Source organism: Trichosurus vulpecula, chromosome 2 (genome assembly GCF_011100635.1).
Source record: "Trichosurus vulpecula isolate mTriVul1 chromosome 2, mTriVul1.pri, whole genome shotgun sequence".
Taxonomy (NCBI): Eukaryota; Metazoa; Chordata; class Mammalia; order Diprotodontia; family Phalangeridae; genus Trichosurus; species Trichosurus vulpecula.
In genome coordinates this window covers 89,621,292-89,648,150 of record NC_050574.1, presented here as the reverse complement: position 1 = coordinate 89,648,150, position 26,859 = coordinate 89,621,292, and the positions used below count along the sequence as shown (strand labels likewise).

At 44.6% G+C, this 26,859-nt stretch overlaps 2 protein-coding genes across 2 annotated transcripts in view; both read right to left on the bottom strand.

Moving 5' to 3' along the window:
- The window catches only part of LOC118836666 (butyrophilin subfamily 1 member A1-like), a 36,990-nt gene extending 16,967 nt beyond the window's left edge, over window positions 1–20,023 (bottom strand). Inside the window, exons 1-5 of the mRNA XM_036743895.1 lie at window positions 19,927–20,023; window positions 12,644–12,988; window positions 8,328–8,681; window positions 2,744–2,866; window positions 472–614 (exon numbers count right to left, since the gene is read on the bottom strand). Of these exons, the coding sequence (XP_036599790.1) occupies window positions 472–614; window positions 2,744–2,866; window positions 8,328–8,681; window positions 12,644–12,899 (876 nt within the window). The 5' untranslated portion in view covers window positions 12,900–12,988; window positions 19,927–20,023. The remainder of the gene's footprint in view (window positions 1–471; window positions 615–2,743; window positions 2,867–8,327; window positions 8,682–12,643; window positions 12,989–19,926) is intronic.
- LOC118836665 (poly(rC)-binding protein 2-like) lies at window positions 16,206–17,609 on the bottom strand. The gene has a single exon (XM_036743894.1). The coding sequence runs from the start codon at window positions 17,577–17,579 to the stop codon at window positions 16,206–16,208; it is 1,374 nt and encodes a 457-aa protein (XP_036599789.1). The 5' UTR covers window positions 17,580–17,609.
- Window positions 20,024–26,859: the final 6,836 nt, after the last annotated feature.

The following is a 26,859-nucleotide window of genomic DNA, read 5'->3' as shown; positions in this document are numbered from 1 at the left end:
TCCCTTCCTGAGGCTGCCCATTCCACCTGGGGCAGCTCTCCTGGGCAGAAAGACTAAATAGGCCCCCCTCAAACTTCTAACTCTTGTTCCCAATTCAGCCTGTGGGGCCAAAAGGAGGAAATCAGCCCCCTTTTCCAGGACACTGATTCATCTGGTGGAAATCAGAGATAGGATCTTCTACTAGTTTAAAAGCTATCTTTCTGTCCTCTACAAGCTGACTCTACAGTATTATCTGTCTCACAAACTGATTTAAAAGGGTTAAGCTCATTTCCTCAACTAGACAGTGAGCTTCTCAGGGCAAGGGCCTACATTGTTTGACTTCTCTTCCCTGCTTCTTCCCTACCCCGAGAGCCTAGGAGAGTCTGGGCAGGCCCATAGAAGACTCTCTACCATACCCAGGATGGCCTGCTAGCGCAGGTTCTTTAATATGCTTTTCTAGAAAAAGCAACTTTAAAGGGATCAACAATTTACTTTAATTACATCCACTAGTTCAGGGGAAAAAGATTCAATAGCTGGTGGCCTGAGGAGAATCTGGCAGTTCCCAGGAGAGGAAGATGGGTCTTTGCTGCTTTTCTGTCCTCCTTCTGGAGCTAGATGCAATGGAATAATCTCTGCTGTCAATCAAAAAAAATCAATTGTTTTATAAGGGTGAGCAATATCTTGATAAAGTAAATGTAATATGTTTACAAATGAAGAAATAAGAAATTAAAACCATTTTAAAAAATGCAGATTTAAACTAAATTATTTTCTAAGTGATAGAACATTATAAAAGCAATCATAACTGATTTTCTAAGGGCTAAGGAAAAAGACTTGCGATATCATAGGTCTAGTGAATTCTGCAGGAGGAACTTTCATTAGCAATGCTGGTCTGTGCCTCCTCTGCAACTTCTAATCATACAGAGCACTGAGAGGTAGGTGGCTAGTCCAGGGTCACACGGCCAGGATGTGTGAAAGGAAAAACAGAAAGGGATCCATAAGAATCAAATTAGAGAGAAGATAAAAATAAGCAATATAAATGAATAAAATCCTAAGGAAATGCATTTAAAGTAGGAATAAGTTGTTTTCTAAACCAAATTTGAATTGAAAAGACCCAATTGAACTGGACAAATAAGAATCTTCCTGGAAGAGGGCCTGGTAGAAAGACATTCAGACAACTGAAGGGACACAGCCTCAGGGTAAAAAATAACAAATCAGTGGGACATGGGGGCCATATCTGGATTCCAGGTTGATAGTCTACTGCCTTCAGGATAAGAACCAGCTGTTCTGCCTCAGTCTCACAATTTACCAGGGGCAGGAGCATGGGGAGAAGGCAGCCTGATTTAGGAGAGAGATGCTGGAGGTAGGGAGGCAGTGACAGGAGGCAGGGCGGCAGTGACAGGAGGCAGGACAGCCAGCAAGCTGAAGAGAGGAGCTGGTACCTGGGACCAAGCTGCTTCAATAAGAAGATAAATGAGACTCAGATGAGGCAAAGTCCAAGCCACACTTAGAAATCACTGATTAATTTTTTATTCAAATAAAAATTACTTAATCCCTTGAGTCAGCCTGTGAGTATGTGGGTGTAATGGCAAGCAAAATGGGACATTTTGCTGTTTTTTCTTTTGGACTGCTTCTCAGTACTAAGGCAATCAAGTGCCTTTGATTGAGTCTTGTCTTTGATTGAATCAAGAGTCTTTGATGACCTGTTTAAGTTACAAGAAAGCCTAAGTCACATGAGTTTGAGTCATATGGTTGTGACACCCTCTGTAGGCTGACCCTGAAGAAGAGTATATATACTCTGAGGTTAGCATTTTGCTTTGGGGCTCACTCATTGGAAGAGTGTTCATGTGATTTGGCCAGAAGAGACTCTGGATAGCCGTTAAGGAGCCCCCTGGCTTTGAAAACCCAAATGTTGGTGCTTCTCTCTGTAATAACTATGTATGTATTGCTATGGACAGACGGAAACCCTGTCTGCTGATTTGTGTTATTTACTGTGTTTATATAATTTCTGCTTGTAATTCCTGTTTGTGTTTTCTCTGAAGTTCAGAGTGCTAACTTTTTCCCCTGAACTAAGTGAATGATATATGTATGTTTAATTAAAGTGAGATTGTAAACTCCTTTAAGTTGCTTTCCTTCAGAAAGGCAGATCAAAGAACCTGTCCTAACAGCCCTCCTGTGTGCTGCTGTCATTGGTCTTACATCTTCACAGCAGCTGCTAATAACATTAGTGTTATAGTAGGCCTGGAAAAGGGTCAGGGTATAGGCTGAAAGTGGCTGGGTAAGGGCCAAGGGAGTAAGGGAGAATAGCCTAGGACATCCAGGGATTGACTGGGGATGGTTCCTGGGAACAGGTGCACATTCAAGTATTGAAGGCAACAGTTCTGACAACAGGCTGCCTGGCAAAGACAGCCCCAGCAACCCCCATCCCTCTACCTAGACCAAGAAAGTGACCCAGAAACCAGTTCTTGGATGAGGGTGTATGGGGGATTAGGCAGAGGTGAGAACATGGCTAAGAGGTTTCTCCCCAAGATCCCATCCTCCTCACCTTTGACACAACCCACCTAGCACAGGGACCACTCAGGAGTTTCTCTGTCATCCCAGCAAAGCTCAGGTCCCTCAGACCTGTGCCAGACCATATGTTCAGATCCAAGGGAGGTGCCCTAGACCAGCAAATCAGGGGATCCTCAGATTCTTCTCACAGCAATAATCATGGGGTCCAGTAAGTCATGAAAAGATTAACAGCTAAAGGGCAGGGCCCTCCTCTTACCTCTGGTTCTCTGGAGTTTTGTTTTGTGGAAGAAATAAACCACCAAGATGGAACCAGTAAAGACAACCAGGAATACAGCAACAATCATTACAGGAAGGTCCTTCTGAGATGTAGGTAGATTCTCTGAAAACAGGTCCCCAAATTCCATTATTGTGGAAATCAGAGAAGGGGTAACCCCAGTCCCTGCTCCCTGTGGCCCAGGTTATGGGTGAGAGCATAGAAGGCATTTGGATTCAGGAAATGGGCAAAGACAGTGACTTTGTGCATGGATGATGCAGTCTTCCTCCTTCACCAGCCTCTAAACATCCCCCCAAAACTAAGCTTTCTCAGGACTTTGGAGAGTAGAATGTAAGAATTAGAAGGGATCTGAGAAAGAATCTAGCCCAGCTGCCTCTGTTTACAGAAAGGAAAACAAAAGTGAGAAGCCCTCTATCCTTCAGCTTGTAAGTCACAGAGCCAGTACTGAGGGTTGGGTCCTCTGACTCCAAGTTCAGGCCTCTTCCCATTACCTCACAGCTGGGTCCTTATAGATTCAGAGACTTTCAGGAGGTGATGGGACCTTAGATTGCGTCTAGTCCAACCCCATCATTAGACAGAGGGCCAGAGAGCAGAGAGGGGAAGAGACTTGTCTAAGAGGTTACACTGAGGTAATGACAGAAACAGGAGCAGACCCCAGGTCTCCTGAGACCCAGCCTAGATCTCTTGATTTCATAAAATGTCACTCTGTTCTGAAGTCAATTCTGAATTTGGTTCTTACATCCCCACTGAGAAACTCTCTCTGGCTCTTAACTGAGCAGCCTGGAGTCCAGCAGCCCTGGGATCAGCCTTCCACTAAATGGTCATATTAGTCCATTGTCCTCTCCAGGCCTTAGTTTGGCCATGTACAAAAGGAGAGGGTTGGGAACAGCAGGATGATATACTAGAGCAGAAACTCCTCCAGACTTGGAAAATAAGAAGATCTGGTTTCAAATTTTGACTGTCACTTATTGGCTAAGTAAACTACAGGTCACTGGACTCCAGCCTCTTCCTTTGTAAACAAAAGAGGGGGTGTGGATAAGCCCTCAGGTCTTTTCCAGAGATGAAATGCTTCAGTGCCAGAATAGTCTCTATCAGAATCTTTCCCTCTTCCAATAACATTCCCTCCCCCCAATCTCTGAGGAACCCAGCTTTTCAATTTCCTGCTCAGTAACATGGACAGTAGAATAGAGGGAGAGGCCATAACGTTGAACAATTATGGTGGGGCCAGATTGTGGAGGCCTCTAAGATAATAGGGAGCCATGGAAGTTTCTTCAGCAGTTGAAGTGATATGATCAGAGCTGTGTTTTAGGGATATTAATATGGCACACTGTGCACAATAGATTTGTAAAAGGAGAAAATGGAGATCCTCATTTCTAACAAAAGAAAAAGATGGACTTGGAGTCAGGAAATCTATGGTCAAATTCCATCCCTTTGCTGCTTTGGACCTCTGTTTCCCAAATGTGAAATACAAAATTTCAGTTAAATGAAGAGTAAGGGGACTAATTATCCTCTCAGCTGTGAGGCTGGATGATGTCAAAGTTCAGAGGTAGACCTGGTCCCTAGTCCAGAAGTGCCCCCCCCAACTCAGGACTCTTCTAAAATATCTCAGAGCAGGATTTTTCTATCAAGGCAAGATGTTCCTACTGAGAGTCTTCTGTGAGCATGCCCAAATAAGTCCTAGACCCAGTGGGAAGGGTTGCTTCCGAAGAAGCCAAGGACTCCTTCCACTCTTAAGCCAGAGGCTGGATGATCATGTGTCATGGATGTTTTGGATATTTCAGGGATTTTCTTCCAGGTGCTGGTTGGACAAGGTGGTCTCTGAGCTCCCTGAGGTTCTATGAGGAAGCTGAGTCCTGGTGAGACAGTCCAGTGTGAGACTGAGTGTGAGGCCTCTCCCTCTCCTTCCTTCATCCTCAGAGCTCCTCTGCATCCTCACTCACTCTCTTCTCTCCCTTTGGCCACAGAAGGAGAGGCCTCCCTGCTCATCAAAGCTGATTCCTCTCCCTGTGCCATTGATCCTGTCTCTTTTTCTCCTTCCCTCCCCTAGGACCCTACTCCGTAATCATCCCTTCTCTCATATATCTTCAGTGTTTTCTTTTCCAGTATCTCCTTCCCATGGGCTTAAAAGTATAGTCACATCTTTGCAGTACTAAGGCTTTCAGTACTGTTTTTACCCCCCTCCAGTAACTATCCCTTCATTTCTAAAATTGGGAGGAAAGTTGCCTGCCCCCCCAAAGTCATTTGTGCCTCATACTTCACTATCTCTTCTATCCCCTTCAGTCTAACTTTCTCCTACATACCTACATACATGTAGGTTTTGTATTGGGAGAAAGTCCTAAAATACAGTAAAAAGTGGAAAGTCATAAAAACATAAGCACTGTGAAAGGTGGAAGCCCAAACATGGTGACCTGTTTACAAACTGTAACTTAGATACTAAATCATAACTTAGACACTGAGACAAAACTTAGGATACTGTGATCTATATAAGCCAAAACAAGAATATTGTGACCAGGATATGATTAATACACAAATTTATGTTTGGGCATAACTTTGGCTTACCTCCCAAGCTCATTACTAAGCAAAAAAAAAAAATAATATCCACCAATCAGTGATGATGCATTCCCTAGCTCCTCCTGCCTTTGTCTGTTTTCTATAATTACCATGGGGATTTTGGGGTTCTTCAGTGGGGATCCACAAAACTGTCTGGCTGCTGCCCCAGAGAAGATGGACCCTGTTTGTAAGTATTCATAATGATTGCTTAAACTACTACCTAAATCAATATGGAGATACTTGGCCTCTTCCTTTGGTATTAAAAAGAACACCCCATGGTGGTGGGGGAGGTACAGGGTTCCCCAGCCAGGGGAATTCTGGACCTTACACCAGTCTATTGAAAATGTTCTCTCCAACATCATCAATGACTCCCTAATAAAGGAATCCAATGGACTTCTTTGAGTCTTCATTGTCTGTGACCTCTCTGTTGTTGCCCCCCCCACCCCCAACCCCTTCTGAGATGTTTTTTTGTTCTCTCTTCCACTGACTTCAGAGGCAAGACCCTCTACTTGTCCTCCTCCAACTTCTCTGAGGACTCCTGTCTCCTTCTTTGGCTCTTTATCTCAACCAATTCCAGGAGGGGGCAGGGCGGGGCAGAGGCACAGAATGTGGATCAGGGTTCTGTTTTTGATTCTTTTTTCTCTCAACAATTGCAATGCCTTTAATTAACTAAATGTCTTTAACTAAGAACTCAAATCACATGACTTTCATACCTCAATCTCCAGCCCTGATCTTTCTTCTGTGCTTAAGACCCTCTTCTCCACCTAACCTCAGAACATCCCCAAAGCATCCCAAATTCCCATGTCACACACTGAGTTTATATTTGTCTTTCTTAAATCAGTCCCTCCTTCTGATATTAGAATTTTAAAATCAGAGGCACCATGAGGCACCCATTCCTCTTTGTTTGAGGAATCTCTGATGCTCACTCTCTCCCTCACCTGAAATATCAAAACCACTGCCAATTCTTCTTCATCCTGCCTCCAAAACAGCTTCCCCAGCCTTTCTTTCCTCTTTTTCACTACAACCCACCCTGGCACCAGTCCTGCTCACCCCTGCTTGGAGTCCTCCATAAGCTTCCATACATGATTCTCCATCTCCACTCCCTCCCTCCATCCTTCTATCAGCTGCCAGGCCCATCTGCCTGCACATGGCCCTGCTCAGGGCATTCCTGCCCTCCAAAATCTTCAAGGGCTCTTTATGGTGGAGCTCACCCTGTGTATCTTGGCCTTCAAACTGCGGTAAAGCTCCCCAATTTGGCATCATCCTATCATTCTATCCTTATTCCTTCTTCTTCTATGAGCTCTGTGCTTTGTTCAATTTGGACTGGACCTGGTGCCCTAACAATGCCCCGTTCTTCCTGCTGCCTTGCCTTTGCTCACCCAATTCCCTGTGCTGGGGATGCCTTTCCTCCTTCTCTTCCTTTAAAGTCCAATTTGATCAGCACCACTTCTAGGAAGCCTTCCCTGATTCCTGTGTCACTGACACTTTCCCCATCAGTCTTCACACCTCATTGCATTTTGCACCCTTTATCTTGTATTACTGTATATTCCAGGTATGTCTCTTGCTTTCTCATCTTAAGCTGCCTTATTCCTAAACTGGGCAACTTGAGAGCAGGGGAGACCTTTCTAATTTAAATTTTCTACCTGATCCACAAAAGTATAGGGACCTGTACACAGGAGTTGTTGGACTGACCTAAATTCTATGGGATTAAACTGAATATATAAATAAATATATATAAATATATAAATAAATATATATAAAATTAAATTGCATGGAAATAAAAGATATTGGCACTGAACTAAATCATGTCCCAAAAGATCTATCACTCCATTATAGAGTGATGTCTATATTAGTTTGAAAAGGGAATCACCTTAAGTGGTTGCATTATTTGAAATCCTATTGCATATTTCCATATGAATTTAAATACTATGAATTGAAATGTATTAAATTGGGACTACTTGGGGCAGCTAGGTGGCGCAGTCAGTAGAGCACCGGCCCTGAAGTCAGGCAGACCTGAGTTCAAATCCAGCCTCAGACACTTGACACATGTACTAGCTGTGTGACCTTGGGCAAGTCACTTAACCCCAATTGCCCTGCCAAAAAGCAAAAAAAAAAAAAAATTGGGACTACTGAAGATCCAGGTATATGCATCAATACATTAAGGGCCTATGACTTTGTTAGTGTGGGCACAGTTATGAAGGTCTTTTATAATGAAGTTGACATAGAGAGTATCAGCAACTTGCCTATTGTCACACAGCGAGTAAGAGTCAGAGGTAGCATCTGGACCCAGTTCTTCCTGACTCTAAGCCCAGCACTATCCGCTCTACCACACTCCCTTTCCCTCTGCCATACACTAATTTTTAAAAAAAAGGTTAAGCATCATGTCTCTCCAGCTCCATCAAGGGATGAGGCCAGGTCTTCTTCCCTTCCCTTCTCTACAGCCTCACATAGCACAGGGCTGGGCACGGAGAAGGCATCTAGTAACCATTTGTTACTAGGCCGGTGCAGAGGACAGTCAGGAAGGTCTCAGATCTTTAGTACCACACTCAGTGTATGGTTTTGAAGGGCACGTGAGGCCTGGTGTCTCTGAAAGAGACAATAAAATTATCCCCATTTTTCAACTCCAGGAAAGAGGAGAGGCCTCCATTATTTTTTAGTGGAAAACACCAGGCCTGAAGGATCAAAGGGAGGGAACAGAACTGAAGCCATGAATCAGGCTTCACTTCCCAAAGTGAATTTGTCCTTTCTCAAAACCAGTGGTTTCACACATGCAGGACCTGAGGGAAGTGTCAAGGAGAAGAAGAAAATGGCCAGATTTGGGGTGAGAAGAGCCAAGTCTGATTCCCAGCCCAGATATTTCCAACTTGTATGATTCAATGTCAAAGTCCCTCTGCTCTCTGTGCCCCATTTTCCTCATTTGTTAAATGAGGGGGTTTTGACTCGATACTCTTTAAAATATCTCTCAGATCTAACAACCTGAGATTCAGATGAAACCCATAAACCACACAGGACTTACCTGCTACCTGCTGTTCCATGTGGGCTTCACTGTGACAGTTGGGTGACTGGAATTGACAAGTATATGGACCAGAGTCAGAGATCCGGACCTGCTGCATCTTCAAGGTCACCTTCCCCTCAGCCATGTCACATTTCAGCAGCTCTGTCCTCCCCTGGATCTCAGAGCCCTGGGATTCCTCCAGCTTCTCCCCGATGGGATACCTGTGCACTAGGGTCTGGTTTCTCAACCAGTTCACAGTCATGTGCCGAGCATCCATCTTAGGGGAGAGTTCGCAGGAGAGTGTGACTTCTTCCCCCTGCTTGGCCTGAATGGGCTGAGCAGAGCCAATAACTGAGAATGGTCGTTTTGGGTGTTCTAGGAACAAAACAGAAGGAAATTAGAGGGTGATGTAGGTCCAGGATTAAGAGTATTTGTGTGGTTGGGAGGCCCAGCACATGAAGGTCTGACTTCTGGATCAGCTGCTGCTCTGAGCCCACTTCTGGCCAAATCCCTTTTCTTTCTGTGATTCCCTTGTTGAAAGACATTCTCTCTCTTGACTACTTTGCATAGTGGGAAAGAGAGGGAAGCACGATGATGATGGCATGGTACTTTCCTACAAATAGTAATTGCGTTGCCATGACCCTGTCATTCACTACTTTTGGTAGTCACACAAGCTTGTCAACTAGGTTGATTTTGGGGGTAAAACCTATGTCGGCTTTACAATGCTCCCCATTACTGCTACCAGTCCAAAAAAATGTGTATCCATCCAGCTCCACCTTTGGTAACCTGGCCTTCATTTGCCAACCTTGTTTTGCTTAGGGCTGCTATATAGATGCAATCCCTGTTGAGTTCTCTCATAACAAGAGCTGTTCATCTTTCTGGCCTACTAGATTTCATATTGCTCACAAGTGTGAGCACATTCCACGTACTAATGGTAAGTGGAACCATCTTCACAAAAGTTTCTGTGCATTTTTTTGTGTTTTGACTACAAGGTAGGATCCCTGTCTACCTCAGCAAGCAGGCCAGGGTTGGGGGAAGCAGACAACTTTTAGGGCACCTTTTTTAGCCCCTTTCTCATGCCAGGAGGTGAACAGTACAACCTTTAAAAAAGGCTGCTCAGATATAGCAGGGGCTGCTGAACCTCCCCTGCTGCTTCAGTCCAGCGAGAAGACAACGTAGGGCCTGGGCCGCCTCTGGGCAGGGGTGCGACTTCAGTTCCCAGTGTATCCACAACTGCTGTTTCATCACTTGTCTGTCACCACAGGACTTTTTTGAGGTGGGCAAAAATGGTAAAATGGTATCATTGATGTCTTTTGTCCTGAGCATAAATTGGATTTAAGTGAGGCAGAGCTGTTCAGAGTCATCAGCCTCACTCTCTTTTCCGGAGTCATCAGAGTCTAGCTCTGGGGCCTAATATACAGAACTTATAATCACTACTACTATGAAATCATAGCAAACCAATTAACACTGATTGGACTAGAGAAGGTGTCCAAATGAATTGGTTCTCCTATCAACCCCAGGAGATAGGTAGGTGCTAGGTGGGTAAAGTGAGCACTGGACTTGCAGTCAGGAAGACCTAAGTTCAGATCCAGCCTCAGATACTTTCTAGCACTCTGAAATGAGGCAAGTCACTCAAAATTGTGTCTGCCTCAGTGTTCTCATTGGTAAAACTGGATTAGAAATAGCACCCACATCCCAGGGTTGAGAATAATAAGTAGGAATGTTTGTAAAGTGCTTTGTAGACTTTCAAGTGCTGGATACATCATAGTTGTTCATACTATTCCTATATTACTGATGAAGAAACTGAGGCTGAGAGAGTATAAGTGACTTGCCCAGGGTCATAGAGGTAGTAAATGTCTGACAGGATTTGAATTTCTGTGTGCCCAGCTCCAAGTCTATCTGCTCTGCCACCTTAGTTGCCATAAGTCCTTAATGAATGCTTGTGGACTGACTGGCTGACTTCCACATCTTCCTAACTCAAGTTTCCCACCTCCAATCCCCCTTCCCGCTCAGGCTGGGCTCTAGGTAACCACACCGCTCCTCTCTTGAAACATCTGTTGCTTCCTTCCTGAAGCTCAGACTTCTCCTGGCATTCAAAACCCTCTCCAACATGGTGCCATCTACCCTTCCCATCTATTGCATTTGACTCCACTCCTGGTGCTCTGGGTTCTGGCTACACTGGGCAACCCAATGTCTCCTGAAGACACCAGCTCTTCTCAGCTAACGTGCCTTACTAGGGAGGTGAACCTGGGCATGGCACTAAAATGCTGTCTGCCTGTTTCCTCATCTGTAAGATAGGGATAAATTGGTTCCTAACCCCCATATATCTCTCCTGTCCTTTGTATCTCAACTCCTCCAAAAGGCCTTCTACAGTGGCTGCTTCTACTTCCCCTTTTCCCCCTTTCTTATTAACCCCTTACAGTCTGGCTTCTGACCTCCTCATTCCACTGACACTGCTTTCTTCAAAGTTACTGATGATCACTTAGCTGCTAAGTCCAATGGCCTTTTCTCAGTCCTCCTTTTCCTTCTCTCTGCAGCCTTCGACACTGTTGATCACTCTCCCCTCCTTGATACTCTCTTCTCTCCAGGTTTTCAGGACACCTGGCCCCCTCTTGGTGTTCCTCCTACTTCCTTGACTGCTCCTCCTCTGTCTCCATCGCTAGATCCTCAGGTACATCGTGCCTCTAAGGGGAGGCGTCTCTCAGGGTTCTGTCCTTGGTGCTCTTCTCTTCTCCCTCTACACAACTTCCCTTGGTTTTCTCATCAGCTTCCATGGATTTAATTACTGTCTCTTTGCTCATGTTCTCAAATCTACCTTTCCTGCCCCAGTATCTGCTGACCTCCAATGTCAGATCTCTAGTTGCCTTTCAGATATCTCAATCTGGATATCTAGTAGACATCTTAAACTCAGTAGGTCCAAAACATAACTCATCAGTTTTTCCCCTTCACCGTCCCCACATTCTACCTTCTGTATGACTATAGAGGGCAACACCATCCTCCCAGCCCCTAAGCCTCACAATCTAGCAGTCATCCCAGATTCCTTATTCTCTCATCCCCCACATCCATTCTGTTGCTAAGGCTATCAGTTTCACCTTTGAAACATCTCTCATATAGACCTCTCTCTCTCCTCTGACATTGCCACCACTCTAGGGCAGTCCTTCATCTCCTCATGCCTGGATTACTGCAATAGTCTGCTGGTGGGTCTGCCTGCCTCAAGTCTCTCCCCTCTGGAATCTACCCTCCACCCAGTCACTAAAGAGATTTTCCTACAATACAGGCCTGATCATGTCACTCTGCCACTCTAATAATAAATAAATATTAATAATAGTAAAAAAAAAAAACTCTAGTGGCTCCCTGTTGCCCCAGAGAGCAATTTCAGAATACTATGTTCAGCACTTAAAGCTCTTTGTCACCACAATCCCTCCTACCATGCCAATCTTCTTATATCTTACTGCCCAACTCACATTATTCAATCCAGTGACATAGGCCTCCTGACTATTCCACAAACAAGACCCTCCACCTCATGCCTCTGGACATTCTCACCCACAGCACAGGTACCAGGAATTGAGCTGGGTAAGGAGGAAGGACTCTACTGCCCTCCACAATTTAGGCCCTGTGGCCCTCCAGAAACAGGCTCGTGGGTGGTGTCTGCTCCTTCGTCTTTTTCACTTCTAGGCACAGGTGATGGATATTCCACCCCAACCAGCCCTAAGCCATGGTGACCTTGGAGGGAGGAATCAAGGTCAAATGTTGCTGCCAGCACAGAAAGAAAGCCCTGAAACTCCAGGGTGTCTGAGACTTGAGTACAAAAGGGTCTTTGGAGTTGGAACTAGGTGAAACTATATTATGTAGGAACTGGGCTAAGCTATGTACCTGAACCTGCTCTACCATGGAACTCTCCAGAGAGATTGAGGTGACCTGTGTGGGGAGGATAATGTCCCCAGGTATCAGTGAAAGTGTCATTTGTATAGTTGTTCTCATGGCACCATATAATTAAATATTACTGTATAAAAGCTAATCTGACTACTAAGTGGTTATGTGGACAAAGGGTACAAAAGCGCCTACAATATTGGGGAAACATCATGGGGTGGGAGGGCTTGAACCAATGACAGAGTGGCTGAACACCACCAAACCCTGAGGGGCTGAAATATAAAAGAGTCAGCCTTCAGACCCAGATAGTCACTATGACAGAAATACTAACCCACAATGTAGTCATGAGACGTCAGTGAGACAATGTATGGAAAGTATTTTACATGTTCTATAGATCTGTGCCAATGCCAATAATCTAAATGTCCCTTCCAGTTCTAGAGAGAACTCATGACCAAGGTGGGGCCTACCTGCTACTTGAAGGTCAAAGCTGGCTTCACTGTAAAAGCGGCCTGCCTGGAAATAGCACGTGTACTGGCCGGAGTCAGAGAGCTGGACCTGGTGGATCCTGAGGGTCACTTTTCCCTCGGCCATGTCCTGTCTCAGCATCTTTGTCCTCCCTTGGAATAAAGGGGCTTGAACTGTCATCGTCTCCTTCTGCATACGGTACATATGCACAACCAGGGGACCTCTGACCCACTTCACAGTCATTTCTCGAGCATCCATCTTAGGGGAGAGGTAACAGGGGAGCAGGACATCTTCCCCAACCCAGGCGAGGGTGGGCTGGACCAGAGGACCAGATACTGTGAATGTTCCTGTGTGGAGAACCAAGAACAAAACAGAAGACAGTCAGAGAACATTGGGGTGGTGGAGACATGGCCTCTAGAGCAGGGTCAGGGCAACCCAGGACCATGGAGCTCTGAATGTGTTCCTGATCAGATGCTGCTCCACTTTGAGTCCCACTGGGGGAAATCACTGGCCACATTGTGATATGTCTGTGAGATGGAGACAAGACATTCTCCCTGTTTACTACCTTGTGTATTCAGGGAGGCAGGGCAGCTGTTTGGGAGGCAAAACTTTGGGAGTAGAGACAGGAAGGCAAGAACTCCTATCAATGGCCACATGGAGAGACCAGCCTCTGCCTCACCACTGAGGTTGCCCATAGATAACTTACTAAACAGAGGAAGATCAGGCTTCTGAGCTGGTGTTGGACTTGCCCTGATTCTATGGCTGTGCAGCCAAGTGTTTTAGAAGGAGGCTGGGCCAGAGCTGTAGGAGACCCCTGTGTGACAGGGTAGCTGCAGTTCAGTTGGGGAGGATGGGTAAGACTATGGAAATGTGGGGACCTTCCTGGGCATTACTGTAAAGATGGCATTCTGGGTGACTAGGCCTAGAAGGAAATGAGTTGAGTTCAACTATTAGCTGTGTGACCTTGGACAAGTCACCAGACCTCTCTGGGTCTCTGTTTCTTCAGTAAAATAACAGTATTGAACTTAATAATCCTGGAGGTCTTCTCCAGTTCTAAAAGTATGATTCTTTTTTTTTTTTTACAATTTCCCCCTCTTCTTTTATTCAAATTTTTGTTTCCACATTTTTAATATTCCCTTACTCTCTCATCTGAATTTTTATCTTTAATCATCACCCCTTTAAATATGGGAAGGATTGATCGATGCATTGACAAATCAAAGGGGGCACTCCCCTTTGTAAATAAAGATACAGAGACCCAAAAGAAAACGATAATGCAATTGTCCCTTTAAGATTCAAAAGTCTCTTCCCATAAGGCTGTCTGGCAGGGAACATCAGTGAAGTCTTCTGGTCCTTGGTATTTGTTCCAGCCATCTCCAGCATCTTCTTCTTGCCTTCTTGTAGGAACCAACTTTCTTTCCATTCTCCTACAAAAGTTACCTTGGTACAATTTTCTTTTTTTTCTTTCTTTTTTTTTTTTTTTTGATACAGCATCAATTTTATTGGTGGTTTCTTTTATTTATTTATTTATTTTAATTTAAATTTATTTATTTAACATATTTAGTTTTCAGCATTGATTTTCACAACAGTTTGAATTACAAATTTTCTCCCCATTTCTACCCTCCCCCCCCACTCCAAGATGGCATATACTCTGGTTGCCCTGTTCCCCAGTCAGCCCTCCCCTCTATCACCCCCCTCCCCTCTCATCCCCTTTTCCCTTCCTTTCTTGTAGGGCAAGATAAATTTCTACGCCCCATTGCCTGTGTATCTTATTTTTTAGTTGCATGCAAAGACTTTTTTTTTTGTTTTTGAACATCTGTTTTTAAAACTTTGAGTTCCAAATTCTCTTCCCTCTTCCCTTCCCACCCACCCTCCCTAAGAAGTCAAGCAATTCAACCTAGGCCACATGTGTATCATTATGTATAACCCTTCCACAATACTCATGTTGTGAAAGACTAACTACATTTTGCTCCTTCCCAACCCATCCCGCTTTATTAAATTTTCTCCCTTGACCCTGTCCCCTTTCCAAAGTGTTTGTTTTGATTACCTCCACCCCCATCTGCCCTCCCCTCCATCATACCCCCCCTTTTATTTTTTTTTGTCTTCCTCCCTCTTCTTTCCTGTGGGGTAAGATACCCAACTGAGTATGTATGGTATTCCCTCCTCAGGCCAAATCTGATGAGAGCAAGGTTCACTCATTCCCCCCTCACCTGCCCTCTCCCCTCCTCCCACAGAACTGCTTCCTCTTGCCACCTTTATGCGAGATAATCCACCCCATTCTACCTCTCCCTATCTCCCTCTCTCAGTATGTTGCTCTCTCATCCCTTAATTTCCTTTTATTTCTTTTAGATATCTTCCCTTCATCTTCAACTCACCCTGTGTCTGCTCTCTCTCTTTTACATATATATATATATATATATATATATATATATATATATATATACACACACACACGCACATATATATATACATACATATACATACATACATATACACATAGATATATACATACATACACATTCACTTATATGTATACATAAACATATATATATATGCATATTCCCTTCAGCTACCCTAATACTGAGGTCTCATGAATCATACATGTCATCTTTCCATGTAGAAATGTAAACAAAATAGTTCAACTTTAGTAAGTCCCTTGCAATTTCCGTTTCTTGATTACCTTTTCATGCTTCTCTTGATTCTTGTGTTTGAAAGTCAAATTTTCTATTCATCTCTGGTCTTTTCACTGAGAAAGCTTGAAAGTCCTCTATTTTATTGAAAATCCATATTTTGCCTTGGAGCATGATACTCAGTTTTGCTGGGTAGGTGATTCTAGGTTTTAATCCTAGCTCCATTGACCTCCGGAATATCGCATTCCAAGCCCTTCGATCTCTTAATGTAGAAGCTGCCAGATCTTGGGTTATTCTGACTGGGTTTCCACAATACTCAAATTGTTTCTTTCTGGCTGCTTGCAGTATTTTCTCCTTGATCTGGGAACTCTGGAATTTGTCGACAATATTCCTGGGAGATTTCTTTTTGGGATCTATTTGAGGATGTGATCGATGGATTCTTTCAATTTCTATTTTGCCCTGTGGCTCTAGAATATCAGGGCAGTTCTCCTTGATAATTTCTTGAAAGATGGTATCTAGGCTCTTTTTTTGATCATGGCTTTCAGGTAGTCCAATAATTTTTTTTTTAACGGAGTAGCCTTTATTCATTAAACACAGACCCTAACACATTGTCATATTGCAAGGCGAAAAAAGCTACAGAAAGGGGGAAGGAAAAAGGGAAGGAGAGAGGGAAAGAAGTTGGGGGAGGGGAAGGAAGGGAGGAAGCAACAGCTACGGCTCTAGATAAGGAATTCAACAAATCACAGACTCTGAAACAGGCAAACACTCAGCTCAACTGGCCTGGACCTAAGCAAGGATCTCCCCCCACCCCCTTCCCTCACAAAAGCACCAAGGAAGGTCACAAGCTCATAATTATTTGGTTTTCACCAATGTTAACACAAAGGAAAAAAAATAAAGCCCAGAAACACTTTTGAAGGGATGCCCCAGAAATCTGCCATCAGTAGGGAGAAAATCTCTGTTTCTCAGCTTTCAGTTTGTTAGTTACGTATGGCACGGCAGAGGTGGTGGTGGCAGCCGAAGCCCCGGGACCCTTAGCAGCAGACACAACATGTAGAGCCGGGAGAGGGATGGGTTTCATGCCAAGCAGACTGGAGACACAAGGGGCAGTTGGAAGAGGGTTGGGGAGGCTGGAGGGTGCGTCGGAGGTCCCCACTGTGGCGAGGGAGGGGGTGGTGGTGGAGGAGGAGGAAGAAGAAGAAGGGGTGGAGAGTTGAGAGAGGTTGATGCTGAGGTGATCAGGGATCATGACGGAGGCTGCCTGGGAGGAGGGTTTGGCGTTTTCTAAACTGACATTGATTAGATACTGGGCCAGGCTAATGCTGGCAGCAGATTCAGTGATGGTAACCTGCCTATCAGTAGATCCTTCCACTGGATTGGCAATTTTGATCTGAGCCTCAGACATCTGATGAATCTCATTGATTTTGGCACCTTGACGCCCGATTATGCAGCCAATTAAGTCATTTGGAATGGTGAGTTCATGAGAAGTAGTCTGAGCAGATGCATCCAAACCTGCACTGAATTCGGTGTTGCCATGCGTCATGGGAAAGTGAGACTGTTGCATTGCCAACTGGTGCAGCTTGGTCAAATCTGGCTGTGGAATGGCATACTGTCCTTGAATGGTATAGGCCTCTAGAGGTGGTCCCTCCAGGTCAGGGTTGAGGCACATGGACGGGGTGGTGTGGGGAAAGCTCGCACTGTCGCTGCCTGTGCTGTACCTGTCCTGACCACCTGCAAAGATGACTGGAGAGCTGGACGGCTTGGGCCGGTACGGGATGGTCACGCCCTTTGGGGGAGACTGGGAGAGAGTCTCCAACATGACCACGCAGATCTGTTTGACACACTCAATGATAGATTGCCGGATGCCAGCAATAGTGATGGCCCGCTCAGTTGAGTTTGGTAGCATATCCCCTGCCACCTGGACCTGAGCCCCTGTACTCTCTCTTATTTCCTTGATCTTGCATCCTCCTTTTCCAATGAGAGAGCCACACTGGCTAGCAGGGACCACAAGCCTCAGGGTGACTGGGGGTCTACTGGCAGCTGTACTATTGGTCATAGAGCTGCTGATGTCCTCTTCCAGTTTGTCAATAATCATTGCAAAGGCTTTAAAGATGGCATTGGTGGGTCCAGCCAGAGTAATTATTCTCTCAGGACAATTCCCTTCTGAGATGTTGATACGTGCACCACTCTCTTCACACATCTTCTTGACCGATTCTCCTTTCTTTCCAATAATGCTTCCAACTTCCTTTCCATGCATAAGTAGCTGGATGGTGAGAGTGACATTTAATCCACCTTCAATCACACCGGTGTCCATGTCTAGCAGTTTTCTGGGGATTTGGACTTTGTAAAGTGGTCAAGTCTTTGGTCACTGGTGCGAGTGGAAGCCAAAAACTTCAGGCGCGAGGCGATTGAAGGGAAAAGGGGGAGCGGGCGGGAAAGGGAAGGGTGGGGAGGCCGGGGGTGGAACAATAGGGGAGGGTGGGAAGGCAAGGGGGCACCCACGGGAGGGCGGAGGAGGAAGGGGGGGTGGAGGAGGAAGGGGGGAGAGCAACCCCGGGGCGGGTGGAGGGTGGCGGAGGGCAGGCAAGGGCACGGGCTGTGGCTGCTCCGGCTGCTGCCTCTGCTGGTCTCTAGTCCAATAATTTTTAAATTATCTCTCCTGGATCTATTTTCCAGGTCAGTGGTTTTTCCAATGAGATATTTCACATTGTCTTCCATTTTTTCATTCCTTTGGTTCTGTTTTATACTATCCTGATTTCTGATAAAGTCACTAGCTTCCACTTGCTCCAATCTAATTTTTAAAGTAGTATTTTCTTCAGTGGTCCTTTGGACCTCCTTTTCCATTTGGCTAATTCTGCCTTTCAAGGCATTCTTCTCCTCATTGGCTTTTTGGAGCTCTTTTGCCATTTGAGTTAATCTATTTTTTAAGGTGTTGTTTTCTTCAGTGTGTTTTTCAGTATTTTTTTGGGTCTCCTTTAGCAAGTCACTGACTTGTTTTTCATGGTTTTCTCGTATCCTTCTCATTTCTCTTCCCAATTTTTCCTCTACTTCTCTAACTTGCTTTTCCAAATCCTTTTTGAGCTCTTCCATGGCCTGGGACCAGTTCATGTTTTTCTTGGAGGCTTTTGTTGTAGGCTCTTTGACTTTGTTGACTTCTTCTGGCTGTATGTTTTGGTCTTCTTTGTCACCAAAGAAAGAATCCAAAGTCTGAGACTGAATCTGGGTGTGCTTTTGCTGCCTGGCCATATTCCCAACCAACTTACTTGACCCTTGAGTTTTTCAGTGGGGTATGACTGCTTGTAGACTAACGAGTTCTATGTTCCACGTTTGGGGGGGAGGTGCCAGCTCTGTCACACCAGCACTACTCCTTCCCCAAGAACCCCCAACCCGGGCTGGGCTTAGATCTTCAGCAGGCTGTGCACTCCTGCTCTGATCCGCCACTTAATTCCTCCCACCAGGTGGGCCTGGGGCCAGAAGCAGCAGCAACTGTAGCTGCCCCACCTCCGCTGCCCCTGGGGCTGGAAGCCGAACCGCGAACTCCTTCCACTCCTGCAGCTTTTCCACTAACCTTCTCCGCAGTCTTTGGTGTTTGTGGGTTGAGGAGTCTGGTAATTGCTGCAGCTCACATATTCAGGGCGCTAGGGGCCATCCGCCCGACTCCAAGTTTGGTTGTTCCACACCGCTCAGGTTGGGCTCTGCTCCACTCTGTTCCCAGCTCCCAGCTCCCAGCTCCGTGTGGGATAGACCTCACCCAGAGACCATCCAGGCTGTCCTGGGCTGGAGCCCTGCTTCCCTCTGCTGTTCTGTGGGTTCTGCCGTTCTAGAATTGGTTCAGAGCCATTTTTTATAGGTTTTTGGAGGGACTCGATATGGAGCTCACACTAGTCCCTGCTTACCAGCTGCCATCTTGGCTCCGCCCCCCTGGTACAATTTTCTAATCCTTATACCCTGATCATTTTTACAAATTCAAAATTTGAACTTTGGCCAATTGCCATGTTTAAGAAATTTACATCAGAACCCAGTTCCTCATACTTTACATTAACTCTTTACAAACTTTACTTAACATACTTTACATTAACATTTCCTCACCAGGAGGATATTTCACTAAGGAATTAACAGCAGACTCCAGCACATACATAAATACATTAGATAACCAATTCTTAACACAGTACATATAACATTATAAACTTTTAGTCATGCCATGTTTCTTTGATGGCATTTACAAAATAAACCACAAGCCATTCTTCTTTTAACATTACTAATTGTAACAAAGCTTTAGACAAGCATGATAGTAACCAAATAACAAAATATTCTCACAAGCCCTTGACCTAATTGTCTCCACACCTCTGCCAAGAAAAAAACCTAACTTAACACTAGTCCCAGTCCAATAGTAATCTAAGATGTTCCATAATCAATTATTTTAATAGATTTACAAAACCTTCTGATTATAGAAATTTGCCACCAAGAGGGTAGGGATTTAGAGTAAGGGGACCATATTTTCCCCAGCTTTCCCATCAATTCCAGGCAGAAGTTGTATCAAACTGTAAGCTGCATTGAGCCAGGCCTAGTTTGCCAGGTGTCAGTTAAGGCATCATGTCAACAGGGTCCCACCTCAGCACATGCTGAACAGTTGCCCCCTCAACTTTGCCGAGAAATCATACCTGCGGCTCATGCCTGCCTTCCAACAGGGCTGCTGCCATCTTGGGTCAGCCTTCCTTGATACTCACACCTGGAGTTAGACACTCAGAAAAACAGTCAGTTAACAGTCCCATTAAGTCTTTGAATGGCAAGTTCCAATGATCAATAACTATTGCCTAAGTAACATCCTTAAAGCTAGCTCTAAATAGCTTGCATGCACTTCCTCCCTTGTTCATAAAATCTTCCAATTATAAAAGCATGATTCTTTTTATTCCCTTTGGTTGTGTATATATCACTGCAGATAATCTCCCTGAAGCTCTTTGGCACAGAGTCCTCAAAAAAGCTGGATTTTTTTACCTCTTTTTCAGAAGATGAGAAGTAGCTGTGCCCTTGGTGACACATTCTACCCTTTCCTATTTTCTTGGGTAGGTCTGGACCAGAAGCGATGAGACCCTTGCATCTGTGGAGGGCATTTGTTCTCACAGCCTTATTCACGCACAGGTCAAGAGGGCAGGTATTAGGATGGACACCAGCACCCTCAGAAGTCTGCCCATCAGAAGGAGGTAGGAGTGGGGAATGGTCAGTGCTGGGATTAAAAGGCAGAGCTATGGGCATGCAGATTGCATCAGACACTCATGTCACCGACACTGCTGGTCCTGTGCCTACTGTAACCCTGGAAATCTTTCTGACTGAAACCTCACTCCAGGTTCCCATCTCCCTGAATGCCATGTATGTGGCATCTCCCTGAAAAGCTCTGGTTCTTCACCTGGTTTGGCCTGACATTTTGTTCTAAACTTTTCCATCTTGCTTTTCCTTCCGTAGTTGAGACTTTCCTTTGGGCCCAATGATTGCCTCAATCACTAGCACATGTTGGGGAAGAGAGAAAGAGTTTGGAAAGTTCTTTCTTGGTCCCGGAAGGAAATCTGCACAGACCACAAAGCCTTTGAGACATCACTTACTCCTTTTCTCTCTGGATAAGAAAGAAGTCCTATAAGCCACAGGGAAGCAGAATCCTGAGAAGGTCTTGACTGGACATCAGACAATTGGGTTCACGTCCTGCTTCTCCTGTATCATGTTAAGCTAATCCTAACCAGCCCAAGCCTCATTTGCCTTACTTGTAAAATGAGGGTTGGGGATTGGATCAGATGATGTGTAAGGACCATTCCAGCTCGAAGCTCTGAGATTCTTACTCTCTACACTGTTCAGTTGGGAGACCAGGGAGATCTCTGTCGGCCATAAGTAATCAGTACCTTTGCTGCTGGCAGATTTGCCTTACAAAGGCAGAAATGTAGACATTCCACTTATATTAACTCTTTTTCTCGCTCCTGGATTTATTTCAGTGCCAATCAAAGAGGATATTGGTAGCAAAATTAAGTCTTTGTGTCCTAACCTCCAAACAAGTCCTAGAGAGTCGTTGGGATGTGGGGGAGTAGGAAAAGGGGATGGAGCCCAAAAATAGGTTTTGAGGACACAGACTTTAAACAACTATTTCATTGATGTTGAGAGGGATTTTCTATCTCATGATCAGGTGGTTATTTGGCAGCTAGCATTCCCAGTAACCACTGGACCAAGATAATAAAAAAAAGAGCCAATCATAGTTTGTAACATTCTAATGGCTTTTGTTGATTGCCTGCCTAAATGTGGAGGCTCAGGATCCCTGGTGCCAGAGAACAAGGTCATTTGGAATGGCAAAATTCCTTGGAATTCCCATCAGTTCCTTGGTGGTGAGTTTCTATTCCCAAAACCCATCTTGGGGAGAACCCAACAATTTCCATGGAGATTGTGGAACTGTGTGGAGAATTCTGGGGCTCAAAGTTCAAGGATTTTTTTTTGATGACAGGCAAATGGATCAATCTAGAAAGCAACAAACAAGGCTAGGTGAATCAGGCAGCATCCAAGCTCCTGCCTTTCGTGTGTGTGTGTGTGTGTGTGTGTGTGTGTGTGTGTGTGTACATACACACACGCTTATACACTCATAAAATATCTGATATATAGTACATATGCAATATCTGATTATATTAATATATTTGCTGGTCACAAAGCTTGGATTCTTTATGGATTATATGCCAAGGTAGCAAAAATTCTCTGGTTTTCCTGTATTATAAATATTTACTATGGCCTGTTGGTAGAACAGAGAGAAATTTACAGTGCCTAGGTATAGATGGATCCTCAGAGATGTGTGAATGCTTTTCCATATTACTCTCACAGATCCCTTATGTTTCCTACAACAACATCAAAAGGTTCCCCTTTCTTTGAGTTGAAATGAACAGTGATAGTCTCCTACATTAGTGATGTTTGATTCCCTATTAAGACAGATCTTTCTATTCAAAAACTTCTCCTCCCTTCAGGGGCCGGTAACAGAAGAGGCCTGAACTGGATGAAATCCCCTCCAGCCCTACAATCCCATGATGCTCTATTGCAGAAATTGATGGCAGTTCCTGGGAAGGGACAATGACCCTGAGATCAGAGACCATGCCTTATCTGACCTTTGTAGCTCCATTAGTGTTAAAACACAGGGCTCTCTATGCAACAGGGGCTAAATAAGTGTTTCTTGAATTGATGGTTTAATTGCAGTGAAATATCAGTGGATGTGGACACCACAGAGGAAGAGACCAAAGTAAACTTACTTGAGCCAGGAATACCAGGAAGCTGGAGGATGAGGTACATGAGGGATAAAGGCAGAGTAGGGCTGCTGTAGGCAGCTGGCCAGGGATTCCACTTTATGGTCCAGATCATGGCTGACAGGAACACAACCAGGAGATACTAAGAACAAAAAGAGGAAGTTGGCTGTGAAGAGTAGGATAACAAAGCCTAAAAAGAGTTCCCTCACCCTAGGAATCAGGAATATTTTCTCAAAATCTATACCACACATTAATGGGCATAGATGCTGCGGTCCAGCTTGTATCCATCGCATCTCGTCTCCTTCTCATACACATCTCACAGATCAGGCTGGTCTCCACACGCCTCATATTCATTTCCACTCCCATAGCCCAGCTCCCACCATTTTTCCCTAACCTATAATGTCCTCCCAGCTCCCTTCTACTTATTCTACAATATTCCAGTGTCTAACTCAATGGGCCACCTGCTCCCTGGAAACTTGCTGCATTAACCACTTTCTTTTTTTTTACAATTTTTTTGGCAGGGCAATTGGGGTTAAGTGACTTACCCAAGGTCACTCAGCTAGTACATGTGTCAAGTGTCTCAGGCCGGATTTGAACTCAGGTCCTCCTGACTCCAGGGCCGGTGCTCTACTCACGGTGCCACCTAGCTGCCCCTGCATTAACCACTTTCTCATTGATCTTCTGTCTCTGTATTTCATTTCACAGTCTCAACAACTCACATCTTCTCTATGTAAAGGCCTCTAAGCCTCATTGATCCAGCCCTAACCTCTCCCCTGACCTGTAGTGCCTATTGGACATTCTGAGCAGGATGTCACACAGACATTAAAGACAACATGTCCAAAACTGAACTCATTATCTTTCCCCCTAAACTTCTCCATTTCCTAACATCTCTATTACTGTCCAGGACAGCACCAGGCTCTAATCTACATATCATTCTCAATTCATTCCTCTCTCTTATTCTGCCTCCCCATCTCTAATTGTTTGTTACATCCTACCTATTCTACCTTTCAAATATCTCATATCCATGTCCTCTCCTCTGATATTTCTACTACCCTCATGTAGAACTTCATCATGAGATTGGTGTCCCAGAGAATGGAAACTACCTTGAGTAAATGTAAACAACGAAAGAAGTTCCAACTATCCATGGGAAAACTTGTACATGACCCTTAGTCATCCCTGTCTCTATGCCTTTTTTATTCTGTTTCTATATAAAATTGACCTGGCCTGAGGTTGGCATAGACACAGGGATCCCTCACATCATTCTGTCTTCCTGCTACCAAGGATTGGGTCTCCTGAGCAAACTCCCCCAAACCATTCAATTAACCTAAGAAATCCTAATGCACCTATAATACAACCAAGCTGGCAATGGGCCCTTCTTTCTTTAGGTATCTCAGTATTGTCTTGGAGGGTCTGCATTTCCTACACTTGGCATATCAGGTCAGAACAGATCAGCTCCCTTACATTTGGCCATATAATGGCATAGCTGTCAGGACAGTCTGCCCCTCTACAATAATCTTGTGTCCTTCCAGAGGCCAGATTGGAATTTGTGACTTCCTAACTCCAGGCCCAGCACTCTATCCACTGTGCCTCCTTGGAAGGAAAAGAAAAAAGGTAGGAAATAACTCTTTATTTACTACTGACTATGTGTCAACAGGGGCAGGTAGGTGGGGGAGTAGATAGAGTGCTGGTATTGGAGTCAGGAAGATTTATACTCCTGAGTTCAAATCTGACATTAGACATTTAAAAGCTGTGTGACTGGGGAAAAGTCACTTAATCCTATTGGCCTCAGTTTTCTCATTTTTTATAATGAGCTGTAGAAGGAAATGGCAAATCTCACTCATGTGGTTTGAGAGGTTCAGGGACCCCCAAAGACTGGAGTACTGGACAGAGTTGTCTGGAATGAATTCATGGACTCAAGCATTCTTCAAGTCAAGGTGGCAAAGGTTTGTTGTAACACCAATATGGCAGCCAGAGCTCCCTATAGAACTTTCATTCCTTAAGGAACTTTAGCAAGAATGATCCTAAAGCTTATATAGGAAAAGTAGCTGATTATCTGGCAGATATGCTAATTAGGTGATAACTTACAACCTTGGTCGCAGACATCATTTACTACTGGAAACCAGGGGAAGGGGTTTCTCAGGTGTGTGTCTTTGGTCTGTTACATCTGTAGCAAGATAGCTTTCAGAGTTGACATCTATAGCTTGATCTCTGGATTGAATATGATAACTTTGGGAATCAATACATGATAATTTTGTGGTTACAAGATAGTCCTGTTTTTATAAAAGAATTTCTTCAGAGGTCAGCTTGTTCTTGTGATGGGGAAAGATAGTTTGTCTTACTGGGGCCCACTCATGAGTTATGGCTAGGCATAGGGTCCTTGGGCTGGGGAGAAAATTGTCAGGTGTTTTGAAGCGAGGGAGAAATGTGATCTTGGAACTCAGGTCCAAAGACAAGCACCCAAGCACCCCATCAACACCAGTATCTTTACCAAAAAAAAAAAAAATAAGATCACAAAGAATTGGATACAACCGAACAGCAATATCATTTCCAGGTAGAATGTAGGGTATTTTCACATAAAAACCATTTGCTATTTAAGGTAAGTGAGGTACAGAGAGGAAAAAGTAGTTTCCCCAAGGTCACACAGCTCCTAAGTTGCAGAGCCAGAACGTGACCCCAAGACTCTTGAATCCAAGGCCGATCCTCTGTCCAGTATGCCAGGCTCCCTCACAACTTCCTCTCATGATTGAGTCGGACTCTTAGACATTGCGCTCAGAGGGGGCTCATCAACAACTGACCCAGCTGCACTTCCCAAGTTTCTGAGACAAGGCTACATCCCAGAGATAAGTGACCAACAGGAAAATGAACTCAAACCCTTTGGACCAAAGCACCTCCCAACAAAAGGGCTCCCCTAGCCCACCCAGAGTTTGGACAGGGACCTCCTCTACGACTCACCTTGGTGTCTCATGAATAATAAAATATCTTCTAGGCTCCTTCTCAGTCAGAAAAGAGAGAATTCATAGCTTCAAAAAGAGAAAGGTCAGTTCTCTCTCCAGCTATTTATTTGGTTTTTACAGGAGGAAGTTGGAAAAAAGCCAATAGTGTATCATTATGGGAGTGGTTTCTTTGTCATCATGCCAGGGCCTATCATTTAATCACAACCTGTTCCAGACATTATCTCTCTTTCCTTCAGATCCACTAGACATACTCATGGTCTTTTCCTTCTTTACTCAAGTCTCTGACAAAAAACATGGTCCTACTTTCCAAAGCTAAGTCTTTGAATTGTGGTTTTTCTCATTAAAAATAAACTCCTACATCTGAGCAATGTTATACAGAGAAGTATCAGAAGTGGCATCTCTGCCAGCTTGTTCACAAACCCATCATGCTTTTTCTCCCATTCTTTTTCTGTTTCTTGTATTCATCTTGAGAAGCAGCATGGTATGGACAGAAGAGCAGTCTTAGAGTTAGGAGAACTGGGTTGGAGTCTCTCAGTGGAGGCTGGATGATGACTTGCTGGGAATATTGGAAAGGGGATTTCTCCTGAGGGCTGAGTTAGACCAGATGCCCTTGAGATCCCTCCCAGTCCCAAGCCCATGACAATCAGGATATCCAGCATAATGGAACAAGCATTACACATGGGATCCAAAGTTTGAGGTCTATCTCTGACAGAGCCACATGACCTTTTACAAGACCCTTCTCTGTCTAAATCTTAATGTCCTCACTTATAAATTATTCAAGTAGAAATAAACTGTCTTTGGAGTCAGAGGATCTGTATTCAAATCATTCCACTGAAGATTACTGCCTGTGGGACCTTGGGAAGTTCCTTTACCCTCCATGGGCCTACAGAGCTGTAAATCAAAGGGACTGGAACTGGTATCTTCTGAGGTCCGTTTCAGTTATAGATGTAGGCTGGAGGTGGGGAACCTGTATCCTGGAGGCCACATGTAGCCCTCCAGGTTCTCAAATGTGGCCCTTTGACTGAGCTACCTTTCAGGACACACAGGACACAGGAGAATAACACACGGCTTCCAGGTTGCTGGTTCCCCGCCCCTGAATTCTAAACAGCTAAGCCAAGAGTGCCGAACTCAGAGTCAACAAGACCCAAGTTCAAATTTGAATTGCTTTATCAACAGATAAGGGACCAAGTCAACAGATTAAGGAGACAGCCAGACCTTTGTTACCAAATGATAGACTCTTTACTTGGCCCATAGAACATAGGAACAAAGAAAAGTTACAGAACCAAATGGATGCTGGTAACTTAAAATCCAAGTCTATCTTCAAAGAAGAAATATAAGAAAGATACTTTCCTCCTCCAACTGACATATCCATTGGTTCAGA